This window comes from Chiloscyllium plagiosum, chromosome 3 (genome assembly GCF_004010195.1).
Source record: "Chiloscyllium plagiosum isolate BGI_BamShark_2017 chromosome 3, ASM401019v2, whole genome shotgun sequence".
In the NCBI taxonomy this organism is placed as follows: Eukaryota; Metazoa; Chordata; class Chondrichthyes; order Orectolobiformes; family Hemiscylliidae; genus Chiloscyllium; species Chiloscyllium plagiosum.
Window position 1 is genome coordinate 136193426 of NC_057712.1, and position 20002 is coordinate 136213427.

General features: G+C 42.1%; 1 protein-coding gene across 3 annotated transcripts in view; it reads right to left on the minus strand.

Moving 5' to 3' along the window:
* The window catches only part of ppp2r5d (protein phosphatase 2, regulatory subunit B', delta), a 141433-nt gene that overhangs the window by 28457 nt on the left and 92974 nt on the right, over positions 1 to 20002 (minus strand). For all 3 annotated transcript variants that reach the window (XM_043687399.1, XM_043687401.1, XM_043687400.1), the window contains 5 exons: positions 17218 to 17326; positions 8686 to 8739; positions 7506 to 7676; positions 3812 to 3939; positions 1119 to 1220 (listed from right to left, as the gene is read on the minus strand). In XM_043687399.1, coding sequence (XP_043543334.1) covers positions 1119 to 1220; positions 3812 to 3939; positions 7506 to 7676; positions 8686 to 8739; positions 17218 to 17326 — 564 coding nt within the window. The remainder of the gene's footprint in view (positions 1 to 1118; positions 1221 to 3811; positions 3940 to 7505; positions 7677 to 8685; positions 8740 to 17217; positions 17327 to 20002) is intronic.

A 20002-nucleotide genomic window follows, 5' to 3' on the forward strand; every position in this document is an offset into this window, starting at 1 on the left:
CATTGGTTCAAACAATGCTGAGATTTTATTTGGGTGTTGAGCAAAGGTTGGATGGTTTGAAGTTAGAGGAAGGAAAGGCACTCATTGAAACATGCAGGAATTTGAGAATCTGTTCCAGATTATAGGACCTTCAGATGAGACTGAGAGGATGCTAAAATGATGTTTTCCCTTGTGGGAGAGACGAGAACTAGAAGATGCAGGTTAAAAATAAGGGATCTCCCACTTAAGTCACAGGTGAAGAAAACCTTCTTCTCACAGGGCTATGTATCTGTGCAATTCTTTTCTTCAGAGAGTAGTCAAGATTGCCTACATTCAAGTTCTTTGATCTGCAATAGAGTCAAAGATTATTGGGACAGGTAGGAAAGCAGAGTTAAAGCCACAGTCCAATCAGACGTGACCTTACTGTATTGCAGAGCAGTCTCAATGACCTAAATAGCCTAATCCTGCTCATAATCCTCATGATGTCATGTCATTATTTCTCCTTTATTATTATAAGAGCTATCCCACCTCCATGTCTATTCTGCCTGACTTTACAAAATGTGGTGTTACCGCGGAACAGTTATTTCCCAACCTTTCACACCATGTCTCTGTGTTGCAGTTAGATCCAACCAAATTATCTCTGTGATGCTCATTTATCTATTTTTTGAATGTGTCTCACATACTGAGATAAGAATTTTTTAACTACTCTTCCTTCAAGGATCTGACTTTTTGATGCTCTTACTGTTAAGCTCTGTTCCTTCCAGTTTCACTCAGCTTGCCTTTGCACATATTAACGTTTCCTATTGTGTCAACTGATATCTTTGGATTTCTAAATCTGCCTTCATCTGAACTCGTTCACACTGCTCTGTTCTGATTACGCTTACTGGTGCATTCATACAATTGGACACACTAGTCCCTTGCACTATTACTTTTTTTAGATTTCCAAATTTTATCACACATGAACCATGCCCACTTCACTCTTTATTATAAAGCACTCTGCGTTGTCTTGGACTTGTGATGTCCAGGAGACTGGTCCCAGTGTGGTACATGTAAAGACGATTTCAAAAGGTACAGTTCTCTCTCCAATACTGATACCTCCTGTGCACAGTAATGTATTGAAATCTGTGGAATTGTCTTACTTTTGTTTCTCTGCTTTGTACTGCTGAGTGCAATCATCAAACAGCTTCTGATTCATCTCCATAAATAGCTTCAATGCATTGTAAATTAATCCATGGATTGTCCTAAGAAAACAAAGGCATTTTAACATTATGTCAGTTTGTTACAGGTTTTATCTACATTTCAAAAAAAAACTAAGTCACTAAGAATAAGACATTTATAACACAATTTACTGGAATATCAGAGAAAATGACAACCAGCTGTTCTACTCAGTTACTACATTTGCAAATATTTTCCAAAGCGCATATAATGAGTTTAGAAACAAACCACAACAGAAATTGGAGGAGAAACTCAGGTCTTGCTGCAGCTGTGGAGATATCAGTTCTGAAGACGGGGCACCTGAACTTGAAACTTCAATGCTCTTTTCTCTCCAATGATGCGGTCTGTCTTACTAAGTTTCTCCAGCAATTTTGCTTCTTGTTTCAAATCTTCAACATCTGCAGTTCTTTGTTTTATACTAATGCATTCAGAAGGAATACAGCAATAGTCTCTCCTACCTCACAAAACAATTCAATCCAATCTCCCAGTTCCACCCCCACTTTCAGGTCCCTTCAGTGAGTGGACCAACCATGTCTAAGTCAGATATCTTCCTGAAAAATTTTGCATGTAATCCTACACAAGTGGCCCAAGACATAGTGGACGCATCAGCGGTCACCTTTCAAGATTTTAAAGACTCTGAAACAGTTCCTATGGTTGACAGGATTACTAATGTAACTCCACTTATTTAAAAAAGGTAAAAAAAATGGTGAATCATAGACCAGTTTGCTTAAAATCTGTGGTGGAGAAAATGCCAGAGACAATAAGATTTATTAGCGAAGCACTTGGAAAACTGTGACAGGATTGGACAGAGTAAGCATGGATTTGTGAAAGAGAAAAGGAAATAAGTTATGGTCAGCAAATCTACTGGAATTCTTATTTGAGGGTGTAACTAGTAAAGTTGATGTGGGGAAGCCAGAGTACATGACTGACTTGCACTTGGCATGGTGGCTCAGTGGTTAGCACTGTTGCCTCACAGCACTCGGCACCCAGGTTTGATTCCAGCCTCAGGCAACTGTCTGTGTGGAGTTTGCACATTCTCCCAGTGTCTGCGTGGGTTTCCTCCAGGTGCTCCAGTTTCCTCCCACAATCCAAAGATGTGCAGGTTAGTTGAATTGGCCATGCTAAATTGCCCACAGTGTTCAGGGATTTGGAGGTTAGGCACATTAGTCAGGGGTAAATGTAGGGGAATGGGTTTGGTTGGGATACTCTGAGAGTTGGTGTGGACTTGTTGGGTCGAAGGGCCTGTATCAATACTGTAGGGATTCTATGATATATGAGACCAAAAGATTCAGAAGCAGAATTAGGCCATTCAGCCCATGGAGTCTGCTCTGCCACTGGATCACGGTTGATATTTCTCAACCCCATTTTCTTTCCTTCTCCCCATAATCAGTGATCCCCTTAGTAATCAAGAACTTCTCTCTGTCTTAAACACACACAATGTCATGGCCTTGACAGCATTCTGTGGCAATGAGTTCTACAGATTAACCACCCTCTGGCTGATGAAATTCTGGGGTCTCAAATAAAAGCACACAGTACTGGGGTGTGTACTGACATGGATTAAGAAAAAAAAAACTGACTGGCAGAGAGGAACTGAAGAGTGTGAAGAAACTGGTCTTTTTCCAAGACTAGTGGGGTACTGCAGGGATCAGAGCTTGGACCCCAGCTATTCACAATATGTATTAATGATTTGGATGAGGGAACTAAATGTAATATTTCCACATTTGCAAACAACACAAACCTGGGGAGGGGGAGCTGAGAGGATGATGCAGACATGTTTCAGTATGATTTAGCAAGATGAGTGGGCACATGCATGGCAGATGAAGTGTAATGTCAATAAATCTGATGTTACCCACAGCAAACACAGGAAGGTGGCTTATCTGAGTGGTGATAGATAAAAAATGGGGAGGTGCAATAAAACCTGGGGTGTCCTTGTACATCAGTTGCTGGAAGCAAGCATTCAGGTGCAGCAGGCGGCAAATGGTATGCTGGCCTTCAAAGTAAGAGAATTCTAGCCCAGAACAGGGATGCCTTGTTGCAATTGTATAGGGTACTGGTGAGACCAGAACAGAGTACTGTTTTGGTCTCCTTATCAGAGGATGGACATTCTGGCTATGGAGAGAGTGCAACAATCCCTGGAATGACAGAACTGATGTATGAAGAGACTGGATTAGTTAAGATTATATTCAATGGGCTTAGAATCGGGGGTTATCTAATCGAAACCTACAAAATTCTTAACAGGATTAGAGACAGAAGAAATGCAGGAACAATGTTCCTGATGACTGGGGAAGGGGGTCCAGAATCAGGGTCACAGTCTCTTAAGACTGACATGAGGAGAAATTTCTTTAGGCAGAGAATGATGAGCCTATGGAACACTCTGCCACACAATGTGGTCAAGAACAAGACACTGAATGCTGTCAAGGAGGAATTGGACATAGTTCTTAGGGCTAAAAGGTTCAAAAGGGATTAGGAGAAAGCAAGAATCGGATACTGAATTGGATGATCAGGCATGATAATACTGACTGGCAAGGCAGGATCAAAAGGCCTACTCCTGCTCCTGTTTTCTACGTTTCTAAGTTATAGAATCAGGTACAAAACTGGGAATTGAAGACAGACTTACTTGTTCCAATGACTTTTAGAGTTTTTGTAGAGTGCAGGGAACATTATAGGGAGGATCTTGGCCGCATTATCACTGATCAAACTCATGATATACTCATTGTTCCAATAATAGAGAGCACGCTCTGCCACCTGAAACAGGACAACTAACATCAGTACATTAAAAGTACTTGGTTCACAAACATGTATTACACAGTGGGCCACTTATATGGCTTGGCTCAACAACAGGTTACTGCAACGTCCAAATCAGCCAAAGGTCAAGTCCTTAGATAACACCTTCCAAACATGTAATTTCTTCCATCTAGAAGACAAAGACATCAGATACAAGGGAACACCACCACCTGCAAGATCTCCTCCAAGCCATTCACCATCTTGACTCGGAACTATAATGCATTCCATCAGTGTTGCTGTTTCAAAATCCTGGAACTTCCTCTTCAACACTGTTGTGGGTCTGCTATAGTGGTTCAAGATGACAGTTCACCATCACCATCTCAAGAGCAACTAGGGACGGTCAGAAAATGTTGGCCTAACCAGTGACGCTCACATCCCACGGATGAATAGAAAAATGGCAGCAAAGGATAAAGACAGGAGAGATTCAGAATCATCTAAGAATCAGTCTAATAACCACAACATACTGTACTCTAGATCACAGCCATACTCTTCCAAGTCAGGAATGAAAGGCTACAGCATCATCATAACACACTTGGCTATTCAGATCAATGTCTCTTTTCATAGCAACAATGGAAAGGAAGACTGAAGTGGGAAGCAGGACATACAAGAAAACCAATGCTAGCATGGAAATAAATAAAACTGGCTATTTTACTTTGATTAGAAAGGAAATTATATAATACAATATAGATACAATACAGCACAGGAACAGGCCCTTCAGCCTACCAAGCCTGTGCCCATTTTTATTTAGAGACACTATGTATTGCCATGTGCGGTTTCCATTCTTCTGTTCACCTCAGATTTATGTATCTATCAAGACACACCTCAAGCATTGTTAATGTGCTTGCTTCAACCACCTCCACTGGCAATGCATTCCAGGGACCCACTACCCTATGTGCGAGAGCTACTCCTTTACAAATTCTTCCCTAAACTTTACCCCTCTCACCTTGAATCTGTGCCCTCTTGTAGTTGACCTTTCCACCCTATCCGTGCCTCTCAATTTTCTAGACCTCTAATCATGTTGCTCCTCAGCCTTTGTCTTTCCAGTGAAAACAATCCAAGTTTATCCAACCTCTCTTCATAATTGAAACCGTCCACATCAGGCAACATCCTAGTAAACCTTCTCTGCACCCTCTCCAAAGCATAGACATCCTCCTGGTAGTGTGGTGACTAGAACTGCACACTATATTCCCAATGTGGCCTAACTAAAGTTTTAAACAGATGTAACACAACTTGCCAACTTTTATATTTGATGCCCTGGTTGATGAAGGCTAGTGCACTACGCTTTCTTGACCACCTTTTCCATCTGTGTTGCTACTTTCAGGAATCCATGGACCTGTATGCCCATATTCCTCTGTATGTCAATGCGCCCAAGGGTTCTGCCAGTTATTGTATAATTTGCACCCGAATTTGATTATGGGCGGCACGGTGGCACAGTGGTTAGCACTGTTGCCTCGCAGTGCCGGAGACCTCCTCTGTATGTCAATGCGCCCAAGGGTTCTGCCAGTTATTGTATAATTTGCACCCGAATTTGATCTTCCAACATGCACCATCTCACATCTGTCTGGACTAAACTCCCTCTGTCATTGCTCTGCATCTCGAATATAGAACGGTACAGCACAATATAGGCCCTTGATGTTGTGCCGACTTTTTATTGTATTCTAGGATCAAACTAACCTATATACCCTTCAATTTACTATCACCCATGTGCCTATCCAAGAGTCGTTTAAATGTCCCTAATGTATCTGACTCTACTACCACTGCTGGCATGCATTCCATGCACCCACCACTGTGTAAAGAAAGCTGCATCTTCTGACAATCGTCTTCACTATCTGCAACTCTGCCAATTTTGGCGTCATCCGCAAACTTAGTGATAGTTTCCTCCAGTTCATTTATATACACAAACAAAGGTGCCAGCACTGATCCCCACAGAAAACTACTAATTATTGATCGCCATTCTGAAAAGCACCATTCCACTGCTACTCTGTCTTCTATGACTAAGTTTTGTATCCATCTAGCCAGCTCACCCTGGATCCCATGAAACTCTGCCTTCTGTACCAGCCTACCATGAGGTACCTTATCAAATGCCTCACTGAAGTCCATTCAGACAACATGCACTATCCTTCCCCCTTCAATTATTGTTGTCACTTCCTCAAAAAACTCAAATCAAATTGATGAGACATGATCATCCCCGCACAAACTCACGCTATCTATCACTAATAGGTCCATTCCCTTCTAAATGTGAATAAACCATGTCTCTCTGTATATTCTCCAACAGCTTCCACACCACTGACGTCAGGCTTAGTCACCAGTAATTACCTGGAATATCTGTTTCCTTTCTTAAATAAAGGAGCTACACTGGCCCTTCTCCAGTCCTCTGCAATCTCACCCAAGGCCCAAGAGGATGCAAAGATATCTGTTATTTCCTCCCATCTCTCCCACAGTATTGTGGGATAGATCCTATCTGGCCTTAGGGACTTGTTTACCTTAACGTACTTCTAGACACTCTTCATTATGATGACCTGTCCAAAGGTATTCATGGACTTTTCCCAGACTTCAACATCGCTCATGTCCCTTTCTTTGCTGAATCTTGATGTAAAGGGCTCATTAAGGATCTCACCGATTTCTTCTGGTTCCACACAACCTTCCTCCGTGGACCTTGAGTGGGCCTACTCTTTCCATAGCTACCCTCTTGCTCCTAATATATGTATAAAATGCTTTGGGATTCTCCTTAACACTGCTGGCCAAGGACATTTCATATACCCTTTCAGTCCTCCTAACCCCCTGCTTGAATTCATTCCTGCTTTCTCTACATTCTTCAAAGACTTCATCTGTGTTTAGTTGCCGAGAACTTAGGTATGCTTCTTTTTTATCCCGATTAACTGATAATTTCCTGTCATCGAAGGTTCCCGAATTCTGCCATTACTGTCCTTCATTTTCACAGAAATATGCCTGTCCTGCACTCTTCTACATTCAATTCTGGTCTCCCTGCTAAGGGAAAGATGTTGTTAAACTTGAAAGGGTTCTTTGAAGGTTTACAAGGATGTTGCCAGGGTTGGAGGATTTGAACTACAGGGAGCTGAATAGACTGGGGCTGTTTTCCCTGGAGCAGAGGGCCTTGTATAAGTTTATAAAATCGTGAGGAGCATGGATAGGGCGAATAGCCAAGGTCTTTCCTGCAGGGTAGGGAAGCCCAGAGCTAGAGGGCATCGGTTTAGGATGAGAAGGAAAGATTTAAAAAGAAACCTAAGGGGCAACTTTTCACGCAGAGGGTGGTGCATATATGGAATGAGCTACCATGAGCTGGAATAGGCTGGTATAATTAGAACTTTTAAAAGGCATCTGGACCGGTATAATGAATAGCAAGGCATTAGAGGGAAGTGGACCAAATGACTAGATTAATTTACGATATCTGGTCGGCATGGACAAGTTGGACTGAAGGGTCTGTTTCCGTGCTGTTAAGCTCTGTGACCAAAGACTCCCACATTCCACAGCAGAAGCACTTCTGAATATTTGACTGCTCGGGTTACCTGAAAATGTGGACTGGACACACATTTGGCGAGCTGTCGAAACAGAGGTTCCATTACTTTCACAAATTCCGAAGGTTCAATGACATCGAGAATTTCTTCCAGTTCATTCAGAAACATCACTTCCTTTGGACTGTGTGTTTTTGGCCAGAACTTGAGCAAACCTACGATCACCTGAGGTAAAAACAAAGCAGACCACAAGCCATCTTAGCATTTTAGGGACAAGAGACCAGAAACCTGAGAGAAATGAGAACAGGAAATGCACAGGATAACGCACTTGATGGGGCGTCACAACATCCAGAACTAAACACGTTCAACATTTCTCTCTCCCATACATTACAGAACATACTTGAAAGTATGTGCATTGGGGAAAATAGATTTTCAAAAACAATTCATGTGACTGTCAAATTAGTCATAGTGAGAACAAGGAGAAAGCCTGAAAACTACTTCTCCCCAACCAGGCATAATGAGCATATGCTGTTCAGGAAAATTAATTCAAAAGGCAGATATCAAGAAGCAAGGTGAACACATTTGACTGGATTTGAAATCAAGACTAGAAATTAATGTATCCTACAGCCAGAACTATATCAACAGGCACTTAGCATTAGTAGCCAAGCTCCAGGAGTCAGAACTGTATCAGAAGCACCAGTGACCACGAGAATCAGACCTTTGACCCAGGGAGAACCATGTTCAAAATGTGGTATTTAAAAATAAATCCCATCCTCCTTGTAGCCCCCAACAGATTGCAGAAACATCTTGAACAGCAGCAAAATTATGGGAGATGAGAGAATTTTCACTCCCCAGTGTGAAATCTAGCCGAGGCTTCTCATTAATAATTAAGCTAAGATACAGAGAACATGCTCATGAAATTGGTGCTTGTGAGCAGAGATAGAGGCAGAAGGTGGGCATGTGCATCAAATGAGTGTGGGCACACATGGGGAAGGGCATGTGGAGGACTCAAACATCCATGTGTGTGAATAACAGCCAAAGATTTGCTTTCAATGCCAGTGCAAACCTATCATCCATCACAGGAAACAAAATGGAGAAGTTGGCACATTTTGAATTGATTGCACAAAGCAAAAATCACCAAATACAGGTAAGAGGTAACAAAATATTGGCCAAAGAATAGATGCATGTTTCAGAACAGTTACGCATGGTTTTGAAGCTAAAATTTTGTACTCACTGGCTCTGTGAGGCTGCTGTCTTTCTCAAGGAACTGCACCACACAATAGGCCAGCTGCAAAGACAGGCAGGAGAATATTAAATACACAAATGACCCAGTTTTTGAGTGAAGTTCACAATAAACAACTTGAATCTCGGTTGTGCAGACATTAAGATTTTTGGTCATAGAATCATACAGCACCATAACAGACTCTTCAGTCCAACTAATCCATGCAGAACATAATCCAAAACAAAACTTCTAGCCCATATCCCTCCAAACGTTTCCTTTTCATGCATCTATCCAATGTCTTATAAATGTTGTAATTGTACCCACATCCACAACCTCCTCAGGAGGTTAATTCCACATGCAAGTCAACTTCTGTAAAAAAAAAGGCCTCTCATGTCTTTTTTAAATCTCGTTTCTCTCACTTTAAAACCATGCCCCCTAGTCTTGAAATCCCCCATCCTAGAAAAGAGACAAATACCATAAACTCTATTTATATCTCTCATATGTATAAACTTCTATCAGGTTGCCTCTCAACCTCCTATCCTCCAGTGGAAAAGGTTCCAGCCTTTCTTTAGAACTCTAATCTTCCATATCCGGCAATATCCTGGTAAATCTCTTCCGAATCCCTTCCAACTTGGCAAAATCCATCCTATAATTGGACAACCAGAACTGGACACAGTATCCCAGAACAGGTCTCACAATGTCCTATACAACCTCAACATGGCTTCCCAACTCCTTTACTCAAGGGACTGAGCAATGAAAGCAAGCATACCAAATACCTTTTTGACCACCCTGTATATACAAGATGCAAACTTCAAAGAATTATGTACCTGCACACCTAGGACCCTCTGTTTTACACCACCACCTCGGGTCCTACCATTAGCTATATAACCTTTGTTTGTTGTACCAAATTGCAACACCTTGCACTTATCAGATTGAATTCAATCTGCCATTTTTCAGCCCACTAACCCATTTGATCAAGATCCCTTTGATCAAATCTGTCTACTCAGCCACTAATTTTGGTGTCGCCCACAACCATGCCTTCTATATGGAGGTAAGTTTGCTTGCTGAGCTGGAAGGTTTGTTTTCAGACATTTCATCACCAGACTAGGTGATATCTGGTGAAGCACTGGTGTCATGCCCCACTTTCTATTTTTGTTTGGCTTGTCCTAGGATGGACGTGTTAACCCAGTCACATGAAATACAAGGACAAGGCTAAGGGATTGGTGTGGGAAAGAGGGATTCCACTTCATGGGGCATTGGCATCAGTTTTGGAACAGGGGGGATCTGTACCGTTGGGACGGTCTCCACCTGAACCGATCAGGTACCAATGTTCTAGCGAAGAGGATAAATAGGGTGGTCAGTAGGACTTTAAACTTCTGAGTTGGGGGGAAGGGAAAGTGAAAGCGACAGGGAGTATGGAGGTAAATGGCAAGATAAGCAGCAGGATAGAATGTTTCCAGGCGGATTTAAAATTGAGGCAGACTGAGAATGCAGTAAAAAAGCAAGGATAACTTAGGACATATGACTTCCAAAATCTCTAATGATAAGGAAGTTAGCATTAAGGCACTTTACCTGAATGCTCGTAGCATACATAACAAAGCCGATGAACTAATGACACAGATAATAGTGAATGATTATGATGTAGTAGGCATCACAGAGACTTGGTTACAGGGGGATCAGGACTGGCAGTTAAACCTCCATGGTTTTACAACTTATCGAAAAGACAGAGAGGTGGGCAGAGGGGGTGGGGTTGCCTTGTTAGTTAAGAACAAAATTAAATCTATGATATTGAATGACATAGCGTCGGATGATGTGGAGTCTGTGTGGGTGGAATTGAGGAACCACAAAGGCAAAAAAAACAGAATTGGAGTTGTGTATAGACCTCCTAACAGTGGTCAGGACCAGGGACATAACATGTACCGGGAAATAGAGAAGGCATGTCAGAAAGGCAAGGTTACATTGATCATGGGAGACTTCAATATGCAGGTGGACTGGGTAAATAATGTTGTTAGTGGATCTAAAGAAAGGGAATTCATAGAATGCTTACAGGATGGCTTTTTGGAACAGCTTGTCATGGAGCCCACAAGAGAGCAGGCTATTCTGGACCTAATGCTTTGCAATGAACCAGACTCTATAAAAGATCTTAAAGTAAGGGAAACCTTAGGAAGTAGCGACCATAATATGGTAGAGTTCAGGCTGGAGTTTGAAAGGGAGAAGGCAAAATCGGATGTAATGGTGTTACAGTTGAATAAAGGTAATTATGAGGGCATGAGAGAGGAACTGACTAAAATAGACTGGAAGCAGAGGCTAACCGGGAAGACAGTAGAGCAAAAATGGCAGGAGTTTATAGGTATAATTGAGGACACTGTACAGAGGTTAATTCCCAAGAAAAGAAAGATTAACCGGGGAGGGATTAGACAACCTTGGCTGACAAAGGAAGTCAGGAAATGTATTAAAGAAAAAGAGAGATCCTATAAAGTGGCTAAGAACAATGGGAAATCAGAAGATTGGGAAGGATACAAAAGCAAACAGAGGATAACAAAGAGTGTAATAAGAAAGGAGAGGATCAAATATGAAGGTAGGCTAGCCAGTAATATTAGAAATAATAGTAAAAGTTTCTTTCAGTACATAAGAAACAAACGACAGGCAAAAGTAGACATTGGGCCACTTCAAACTGATGCAGGAAGCCTAGTGATGGGAGATAAGAAAATAGCAGGAGAACTTAACAAGTACTTTGCGTCAGTCTTCACAGTGGAAGACATGAGTAATATCCCAAAAATTAAAGGGTGTCACGGGGCTGAGTTGAGTATGGTTGCCATCACGAAAGAGATAGTGCTAGAAAAGTTAAAAAGTCTTAAAATTGATAAATCTCCTGGCCCCGATGGGATACACCCAAGAGTTCTGAGAGAGGTGGCTGAGGAAATAGCAGAGGCATTGGTTGAAATCTTCCAAGAGTCACTGGAGTCAGGAAGGGTCCCGGATGATTGGAAGATGGCTGTTGTAACCCCCTTGTTCAAGAAAGGATCAAGGCAAAAGATGGAAAATTATAGGCCAATCAGCTTAACCTCGGTTGCTTGTAAAATACTAGAATCTATCATTAAGGATGAGGTTTCTAAATTCTTGGAAGAGCAGAGTCTGATTAGAACAAGTCAACATGGATTTAGTAAAGCGAGGTCATGCCTGACAAACCTGTTGGAATTGTTTGAAGAGGTAACAAGTAGGTTAGACCAGGGAAACCCAGTGGATGTGGTCTATCTAGACTTTCAAAAGGCCTTTGATAAGGTGCCACACGAGAGGCTGCTGAGCAAGGTGAGGGCCCATGGTGTTCGAGGTGAGCTGCTGGGATGGACTGAGGATTGGCTGTCTAACAGAAGGCAGAGAGTTGGGATAAAAGGTTCTTTTTCAGAATGGCAGCCAGTGACGAGCGGTGTCCCGCAGGGTTCGGTACTGGGGCCACAGCTGTTCGCATTATATATTAACGATTTGGATGAGGGAACCGGGGGCATTCTCGCGAAGTTTGCCGATGATACGAAGTTAGGTGGACAGGAAGGTAGTACTGAGGAAGTGGGGAGGCTACAGAAGGATCTAGACAGGTGGGGAGAGTGGTCCAGGAAATGGCTGATGGAATTTAACGTGAGCAAGTGCGAGGTCTTGCACTTTGGCAAAAAGAATAAAAGCATAGACTACTTTCTAAATGGTGAGAAAATTAATAAAGCCAAAGCACAAAGGGATCTGGGAGTGCTAGTCCAGGATTCTCTAAAGGTAAACATGCAGGTTGAGCCCGTGATTAAGAAAGCGAATGCAATGTTGTCTCTTATCTCAAGAGGGTTGGAATACAAAAGCAGAGATGTACTACTAAGACTTTATAAAGCTCTGGTTAGGCCCCATTTGGAGTACTGTGTCCAGTTTTGGTCCCCACACCTCAGGAAGGACATACTGGCACCGGAACGTGTCCAGCGGAGATTCACACGGATGATCCCTGGAATGACAGGTCTAACATATGAAAAACGGCTGAGGATACTGGGATTGTATTCGTTGGAGCTTAGAAGATTAAGGGGAGACTTAATAGAGACATACAAAATAATACATGGCTTGGAAAAGGTAGATGCTAGGAAATTGTTTCAGTTAAACGAAGAGACTAGGACCCGTGGACACAGCCTTAGAATTAGAGGGGGTCACTTCAGAACAGAAATGCGGAGACATTTCTTCAGCCAGAGAGTGGTGGGCCTGTGGAATTCATTGCCACGGAGTGCAGTGGAAGCCGGGACGCTAAATGTCTTCAAAGCCGAGATTGATAGATTCTTGTTGTCTAGAGGAATTAAGGGCTACGGGGAGAACGCTGGTAAGTGGAGCTGAAATGCGCATCAGCCATGATTGAATGGCGGAGTGGACTCGATGGGCCGAATGGCCTTACTTCCACTCCTATGTCTTATGGTCTTATGGATACAGAACCAGCTTGAAGGTAGGAGGCAGAGGGCGGTAGTGGAGGATTGTTTTTCAGACTGGAGACCTGTGACACGAGGATTGGTGTTGTGTACATGCTTTTTGTCATTTATATAAATGATTTGGATGTGAACATAGGTATGGTTACTAAGTTTACAGATGATATCAAAATTGGAGGTGTAAAGGACAGCAAAGATTACCTCAGAGTACAACAGCAATAAATCCAAACAAGCAGACAAAATGCGCCCAGAAACCCTAGCCACTCTCCCCTATATTAAACACATCTCTGAAATGACTGCCAGACTACTCAGACCTCTTGGCATCATGGCAGTCCACAAACTCACCAACACACTAAAGCAGCAGCTAATGAACATGAAAGACCCTATACAAGGCTATAAAAGTAACGTCTTTTACAAAATACAGTGCATGAACTGTAATACACTACATTGCACAGACAGGCAGAAAACTAGCCACAAAAAGACATGACCCACTCTTGCTAGTATCCTTACATACGGACGAGGAAGAACACTGCTTTGACTGGGTTAACATGTCCATCCTAGTGGGGTCAGTGACCATAATTCTATTAATTTAAAATAACGATGGAAAAGGATAGATTAGATCTAAAGGTTGAAGTTCTAAATTGGAGAAAGGTCAATTTTGACAGTATAGGGCAAGAGCTTTGAAAAGCTGATTGGGGACAGATGTTCACAGGTAAAAGGACGGCTGGAAAATGGGAAGTCTTCAGAAATGAGATAACAAGAATCCAGAGAAAGTACATTCCTGTTATGGTGAAAGGAAAGGCTGGTAGGTATAGGGAATGCTGGATGACTAAAGAAATTGAGGGTTTGGTTAGGAAAAAGAAGGAAGCGTACGTAAGGTATAAACAGGATAGATTGAGTGAATCCTCAGAAGAGTATAAAAGGCAGTAGGAGTATACTTAAGAGGGAAACCAAGAGGGCAAAAAGGGGCAAATAAAATTAAGGAGAATCCAAAGGATTTTTACAAATACATTAAGGACAAAAGGATAACGAGGGAGCGAATAGGACCCCTCAAAGATCAGCAAGGCGGCTTTTGTGTGGAGCCGCAGAAAATGAGGGAGATACTAAACGAGTATTTTGCATCTGTATTTACTGTGGAAAAGGATATGGAAGATACAGAGAGTAGCTAAATAGATGGCGACACCTTGCAAAATGTCCAGATTACAGAGGAGGAAGTGCTGGATGTCTTGAAACGCATAAGGGTGGATAAATCCCCAGGACCTGATCAGGTGTACCCGAGAACTCTGTGGGAAGCTAGAGAAGTGTTTGCTGGGCCTCTATCGATGATACAAATATCTCAGCAAGTCACAGGTTAGGTGCCGGGACTGGAAGTTGGCTAACATGGTGCCACTCTTTAAGAAGGGTGGTAAGGACAAGCCAGGGAACTAGAGACCAGTGAGCCTGACGCCGGTGGTGGGCAAGTTGTTGGAGGGAATCCTGAGGGACAGGATATACATGTATTTGGAAAGGCAAGGACTGATTCGGGCTAGTCAACATGGCTTTGTGCGTGGGAAATCATGTCTCACAAACTTGATTGAGTTTTTTGAAAAAGCAACAAAGAGGATTGATGAGAGCAGAGCACAAGATGTGATCTATATGGACTTCAGTAAGGCATTCGACAAGGTTCCCCATGGTAGATTGGCTAGCAAGGTTAGAACACTTGGAATACAGGGAGAACTAGCCACCTGGCTCAAAGGTAGAAGACAGAGGGTGGTGGTGGAGGGTTGTTTTCAGACTGGAGACCTGTGACCAGTGACCAATGAAGTGCCACAAGGATCGGTGCTAGGTCCTCTACTTTTCGTCATTTATATAAATGATTTTGATGCGAGCGTAAGGGATACAGTTAGTAAGTTTGCAGATGACACCAAAGTTGGAGCTGTAGTGGACAGCGAAGAAGGTTACCTCAGATTACAACAGGATATTGACAAGATGGGCCAATGGGCTGAGAAGTGGCAGATGGGGTTTAATTCAGATAGATGTGAATTGCTGCATTTTGGGAAAGCAAATCTTAGCAGGACTTATACACTTAATGGTAAGGTCCTCAGGAGTGTTGCTGAACAAAGAGACTTTGGAGTGCAGGCTCACAGCTCCTTGAAAGTGGAGTCGCAGGTAGGATAGTGAAGGCAGCATTTGGTATGCTTTCTTTTATTGGTCAGAGTATTGAGTACAGGAGTTGGGAGGTCATGTTGCGGTTGTACAGGACATTGGTTAGGCCACTGTTGGAATAATGCATGCAATTCTGTTCTCCTTCTTATCGGAAAGATGTTGTGAAACTTGAAAGGGTTCAGAAAAAATTTACAAGGATGTTGCCAAGGCTGGAGGATCTGAGCTATAGAGAGGTTGAATAGGCTAGGGCTGTTTTCCCTGGAGCTTTGGAGGCTGAGGGGTGACCATATAGAGGTTTATAAAATTATGAGGGGCATGGATAGGATAAATAGACAAAGTCTTTTCCCTGGGGTCGGTGGGTCCAGAAGTAGAGGGCATAGGTTTAGGGCGAGAGAGGAAAGATATAAAAGGAACCTAAGGGGCAACGTTTTCACACAGAGGGTGGTACGTGTATGGAATGAGCTGCCAGAGGAAGTGGTGGAGGCTGGTACAATTGCAACATTTAAAAGGCATTTGGATGGGTATATAAATAGGAAGGGTTTGGATGGTTATGGGCTGGGTGCTGGCAGATGGGACTAGATTGGGTTGGGATTTCTGGTGGCATGGACCGAAGGGTCTGTTTCCATGCTCTTTATATCTCTATGACTCTATGATCAAGATCCTGTTGTACTCCGAGGTAATCTTTGCTGTCCTTTACACCTCCAATTTTGATATCATCTGTAAACTTAGTAACCATACCTATGTTCACATCCAAATCATTTATATAAATGACAAAAAGCATGTACACAACACCAATCCTCGTGGCACAGGTCTCCAGTCTGAAAAACAATCCTCCACTACCACCCTCTGCCTCCTACCTTCAAGCTGGTTCTGTATCCAAATGTCTACTTGTCCTTGTATTTCATATGATTTAACCTTGCTAAGCAGATGACCATGAACAACCTGCATGAGCAGGGGGCTTGAGCGGATGTGAGAGCAAGACAGATACACGGATGGGGGAAGGGGAATCCCTGCAGGGACTTTGTTGTCTTTTTTATTGTGTCTGTAGTTTGGATTAAGAGGCAATGCAGTTTCGATTATGGATTATACCTTTGACACTCAAGTTTTGCCACTTGTTTTTAAGCATTTGTTGAGTCTTATGGTAAATGGATAATTGAGTTCAGACAAGAAATTTGGTAAAAGTCATCTATTCAATAACAGTACTAAATTATAAACAAATTGCCATGATGATTATATCAAAACATTAATATGAGCCATGAAACTTGTGGAATATTGGGGTTTGATTACTAGTGCATTCCTTCCATTGCTGTTGTTTTAATATCACTGGTCCTACTCAGTTTGTGGTCAATGATTTTGATGGGGAGTGATTTAGCAACAACAACATCAAGTGAGAACAGCAATAGTCACTGCCTTACGTAAATGCTGCTCTTGCACTCTCTCCTGCTTTCAGCTGATTTAATAAGAGGAATTAAAAGCACGACCGTCAACAATAGAAGAAACAACTTGCAAAATACTATTTCATAAGGAACAACAAAACAAAGAGGTGCTAAACCAGGTGAAGCAATTCCTTCAAAATCTCAAAGGAGCGAGAAGGTGAATACGATCCTCGGTTCTACTCCTCTTGGTAAAACCCAAGTGCGGCATGCTTTGGGTCCTGGTTATTTAATGTTTGCAACCTGTTAATTAGACACTGGTAATGAAGTTCAATATCCTTTTTAGACTACAGTTTTGGTTGTAGAAATGAAAGCCTGTAGAGTCCTGACATTTATTGTTCAGGGACCAAAACTCCCATTGTTCCCAAAGGGCCTCGCCAGTATTCCCATGTGTACAGGTCGAACACTTCCAAAGCCTGCCCCTGGATCAACTCCAAGTCACAAATCAGTCTTTAAGGACATTTTCTCAATTAAAGTATTTGTTGCAGAACTGATTTCCCAGAAACAGGTGAAATATTCCTTACCTGTGGGTGGTAGACACTGAGACTTTTCACCTTGTGCAGGGGCAGTAATACTCTAATCAGGAACATTTTATGCTCTTCTTTCAATGGCAATGCAAACCCATTGATTATACTGAACGAGGAAACAGAAAAGTGCAACGAAATTAAATCCTCGACAATTAAATGAGAGGGTATTCAAAATCCCACTGTCTATAAATTATTTGGAGTGTGAGTAGATAGAAGCATTTTTAACTGCTTTGGAAAATATGGGCATTACTAGTCCAAAATAAGTTGATGTAGTCCACCTTCTAATACCCTAGTGGCAGCATGATACAATGTTGGTTAATATTCATCATCATTTTTAGATTTGTTGTACATTCATTTGTAATACAGAGGAACTTCGATTATCCGAATATCTAATTATCCGAAGGTGAACTCGAGGTCCCAATAGAAACATAACATCAAAGAGGTGTTCCCAACAGTGATCGCACCTTTTATTTACAATGATTAAAAACAAACTCTGCTTACTGAAATGCTGCCGAGAACCATCCTGGACGTCGAAGGGAGTCCAGGCGCTGTCTCCAACTGACCGACTGCCCGCCCTCTCACTCTCACCACACGTTTCCTGGAGTTCTACACAGGAGTGTAGCCTGAACCCTTCTACCCCAGATAATCTCTCTAACATTGTCCTGTACAGGGCAAAGGTGGAACGTGACAAAACGTTCAGTAAAAAGGTGCCTGCGCGCGTGGGGATGGGGGGCTCGCACGCTATGTGTTACTGCCTAGTCTCCTCAACGGGGAGCAGATTAAGTGCGTGCTGTGTCAATCCCTTTGAACTTATTGGGGATGGGGGGCTGGGAAGGCTTCAGCAATGCTGCAGGTCCCTTACACAGAAGTGTGTGTCTGCTCAGAAACAAACCCGGAGACAGAGAGGGGAAGCAAGGCAGGCACAGTGAGGAAAAAGGAACCTTCAGAAAACTCCGAGCCCCCGAGGAGAGGTATTGAATCAATTAGCTGAATAATCAATTATCTGAACGAAATAGTGTCCGCCCATCTCGTTCGGTTAATCAAGGTTCCTCTGTATATGGAAAATACCAGTGAAAACTATTAGCAACTGTACATTCAAAATTATCCATTCCTCTCAATATGCTGCGTCTTATTAACTGTATACAGAATATGTAGAAAAGTGAAGTTCTCCCAAATAACCAATGAAGTTTACAAGTTTATTTGCTGTGTCATATGGTGATTTTCACTCCCCGTTTCTCCAAAGTATTGACTCTCACCAAACTGCTAACAGCCCTCTGTAACAATCACCCAAGTTGCTGCACTTTACCTGAGACCAGCAGTAAATTGGAATCAAACTGTCTTCACTAGTACACAGTCCTACAAGCAAAAATCTTGGCCAATTTCCCCTCCCATTCTCAGTCAACAAACATTCCAAGGTCAACTCGGGGTGGGCAATAAATCCTAGCCCAGCGAGCAGCACCCACCTCTCACGAATGAATTAAAGATATTCTGCAATTAAAAACGGTCCACATCAAACCTAAACATAGAAAAGTCAAGCGAGTAAACAGATGTCTAAACAGATGCGATTTCACCCAAAATATAAGAAATATGAGAAGGTGAACTTGATACATAGGACTAATCGGTCATTGAATAAGATCAATGCCGGTCTAATTCACTTCTACCTTCTATCATTATACTCAAATTCCTCAATACTTAGAAAACAAAAATCTGTTAACGTTTATCTCGAATACACTCAACATGTCTATCTCGCCAGCGTCTTCAGGCATATGGAAATGCAATGCTTTCAGTGAAGAAATGTATTCTAATCACAGGAAAATAGCATTAAATAGACTTGTACAAATCTATTGGCAGTAATCAGAACAAATTGTGCTCGTGATACAACACAATTCTATTCACCAATTCTTCAAAACTTGAGTAAATAATCTAAGTTTAAACCTCAATGTAGTGTTAAGGACATGCTAGTTGCTTGTGGTTGCTGGAGGCCAAAGCCTCAGGTTATCATTACATAAAGTCCTCAAACAGCAGTGTCAAAGTGTCAAACATCTTCAGTTGCTTCATTGATCTTCCCTCCAACATATGGTACAAATCAAGGATGCATTCAGGTCCTTTTGTGACTCCTTAAATACTGAATCAGTCTGTACCCAAATGCAGTAAGATGTGGACAACTTGGGATAAGGAATGACAATTAACAGTTGTGTCATGTAACTGCCTTGAAATCACTATCTCAAACATGAAAAAAATCTAACCATTGTCCCATGATATTCAATGACCATAACCATCACTGAATCACACATTATCAGTATCTTGGGGGGTTATCAATGACCAGAAAGAGAAGTGGACAAGCTCGATAAATATTTTTCCTAAAGGAACAGAACATTGGGATAATAGCTCACCTCCTGAGCCCCCACAGCCTGTACCCCCCCCCTCCATCTTCAAGGCATAAATCAGTCATTGAATCTTCTCCACTTGCTTGGATGGGTGCAACTCCAAACATAAACGCGATTTAGGAGTAGACTATTTCACCCTTTAGACTGTTTTGCTATTCAATAAGATCATGGCTGATCGGTTTGTGATAATGTTTTATATCCTTACCTGACAAGAATATATCTTAAAAAGTATATGATGACCCCCAACTCCACTGCCTTCTGAGGCAGAGCTCCAAAGTTCAACAACCCTCAGAAAAGAATTCCTCTTATTTCTGCCCTGAAGGGGTGACTGCTAATGTCAAATTTGGAAACTATAGATGGTTAGTTTAACATATGTCATTGGGAAATTGTTAGAA